This window comes from Lactuca virosa, chromosome 1 (assembly GCF_052849685.1).
Source record: "Lactuca virosa cultivar CGN04683 chromosome 1, Lactuca_virosa_CGN04683_v6, whole genome shotgun sequence".
In the NCBI taxonomy this organism is placed as follows: Eukaryota; Viridiplantae; Streptophyta; class Magnoliopsida; order Asterales; family Asteraceae; genus Lactuca; species Lactuca virosa.
In genome coordinates, this window is record NC_136426.1 from 202,536,450 (window position 1) to 202,538,678 (window position 2,229).

The following is a 2,229-nucleotide window of genomic DNA, read 5'->3' on the forward strand; positions in this document are numbered from 1 at the left end:
CACCATGGTTGACAAACTCTCTCACACATGCACACAGGCCTCACGAAAAACTAGTGGAAATCAGGAAATGTGCCGACCACAAGATTCAGGCCACCCATCTTCCTTGTTCGTATTCCATGGTTTCTCCTTCTGAAAACTACCCTTCTCCTCTCTCCATTTCTTTTGTTTTTTCTACAGAAAACTGACATAAAAGTCGCCAGAAATGAAACAATCACACACCAGAAAGACACCCTCTCACTTTGTTCTCAACGACTCAACTGGCCACTAACGAATCTCTCCTCCTCTCTTGATCTAACCTGCATTTTATAATTAACTCCTCTGATCTTGAACCTTGCTTTGATACCAGTTTGTTGGAATCAAGTATATAACATCTCATCTGCAGGAAAGATTAATGCATATAAACAGGAAGAGGGAGAATTGGATCTGTGCTAAAAACAACGGTTTTATTAACAGCACAAGAACAATGTACAAGGAATAGATTCCATACACAAGTCAAAAGCATAAATGCATATCTAGACTTGTGTTTGCAACAACTTGAAAAGAGTTAAAAATCCAGGTAAAGACAAAAATGTATTAAAACTAGTTTCCTTGACGCTTAAATTAGCATTATTTATAATGTTAGTACACGAGACCACACAGTTGTACTGATCTCACCAAGAGATATATAGGACAACTCCAAAGGGAAACTACTTTCTTTTATTAAAAGAAAGGAATTTAGATGATTTACTAATGGTAAGAGAGTTTTATTACCTCAAAGATAAAACAAACATATAATATATAGTAAAATATTCATAAACTTCTAATTATAATAAATATGTTTTAGCTAAGTCATCATATCATGATCATTGATCAGAAAATTGGCCATTTCTGAAAACAAAATCTCATATAAATTCTAATTGATTCCTCCCTACTTTTCATCAAACAGTCATTTCTAGCGAGAGATAGAAAGAACCACAATGAAGAGCTTCAGCATAGGTGCATTCGTTCTTGGATTGCTGGTCTTCCTGGTTTCATTTCCAGCAGAGATTTATGGACAAACTTGTCACCCAAGTGGTGGCATAAGGGGAAGGAAGCCCCCTTCAGGACAATGCAACACTGAGAACGACTCAGTTTGTTGTATCCAAGGCAAGTTCTATACCACCTACACATGTTCACCGCCTGTTTCGAGTAGTACAAACGCAACACTAACTTTGAACAGTTTCCAGAAGGGAGGTGATGGAGGTGGCCCATCAGAATGTGACAAGAAATACCATTCTGACGACACACCTGTTGTCGCACTATCAACAGGATGGTACAAAGGAGGGGATAGGTGTCATAATTTCATCAGGATCAATGGTAATGGGCGAAGTGTGAAAGCCATGGTTGTAGATGAGTGTGACTCTTCGATGGGTTGTGATGAAGACCATGACTATCAACCCCCATGCCCTAATAACATTGTTGATGCCTCTAAAGCAGTTTGGAAAGCATTGGGTGTATCCCTAGAAAATTGGGGAGACTTGGATATCTCCTGGTCAGATGAGTAAACATCTCTTACTATATTATATGATTCCAATACCAAATTCCTGTCTTTATGCTTGTATGTATGTATTTGAGTGTGATAACCGTTGAATATTAAAAGTTAGTATTTAAATAGTAAATACATAGTTGTTCTTGAAGAGATAATTATAAGGTTATGTTTGGCAGAAAAAATAGTTGGTACCCCATAAAAAATTACATTTGCAACTGATAATTTAGTTGAAATTAATTAATATATAAAATGACATAAAAAAACATGTAGAAAATCGATTTTTTAATAGTTAATAAAAAATTAAATTTATAAGAATTTTAAAAAAGCCCAATAAGCTTTTTGACACCTTAGTGTACCAATCATTTTGAAAAAGTAGTTTATAAGTTTTTTCTGTTTGTTAAATATAACTACCTAAATAAATTCCAAAAATAAGTTAGTTGTAACATGTCAATATAATCCAGTACGGGATTGAAGAGAATGACTCACTTGCTCACATTAGGACAACTTTTCACCAAACGACTAGTTTGTCAAGTTTTAAGCTGATATATACCATGGTATCTCTTTTTTTAACAGTAATGTTATATAAATAAAAACTATCAAGAAGCTAGGGATTACAAGACATTTTTACACCACTTATCCTAGTGACGATCTTCTCCTAGCTCTACTTTTCAACCAATTGAATGCCGTAATCTTAATTTCAATCGCCAAAACTTTGTTTCTCG

The 2,229-nt window shown here is 34.9% G+C and overlaps 1 protein-coding gene across 1 annotated transcript; it reads left to right on the forward strand.

The window, feature by feature from the left end:
- The first annotated feature begins 956 nt into the window (after nt 1-956).
- LOC145126595 (kiwellin-1-like) lies at nt 957-1,523 on the forward strand. The gene has a single exon (XM_079061929.1). It carries the CDS (start codon nt 957-959, stop codon nt 1,521-1,523), a length of 567 nt encoding a protein of 188 aa, XP_078918055.1.
- The last annotated feature ends 706 nt before the right edge of the window (nt 1,524-2,229 follow it).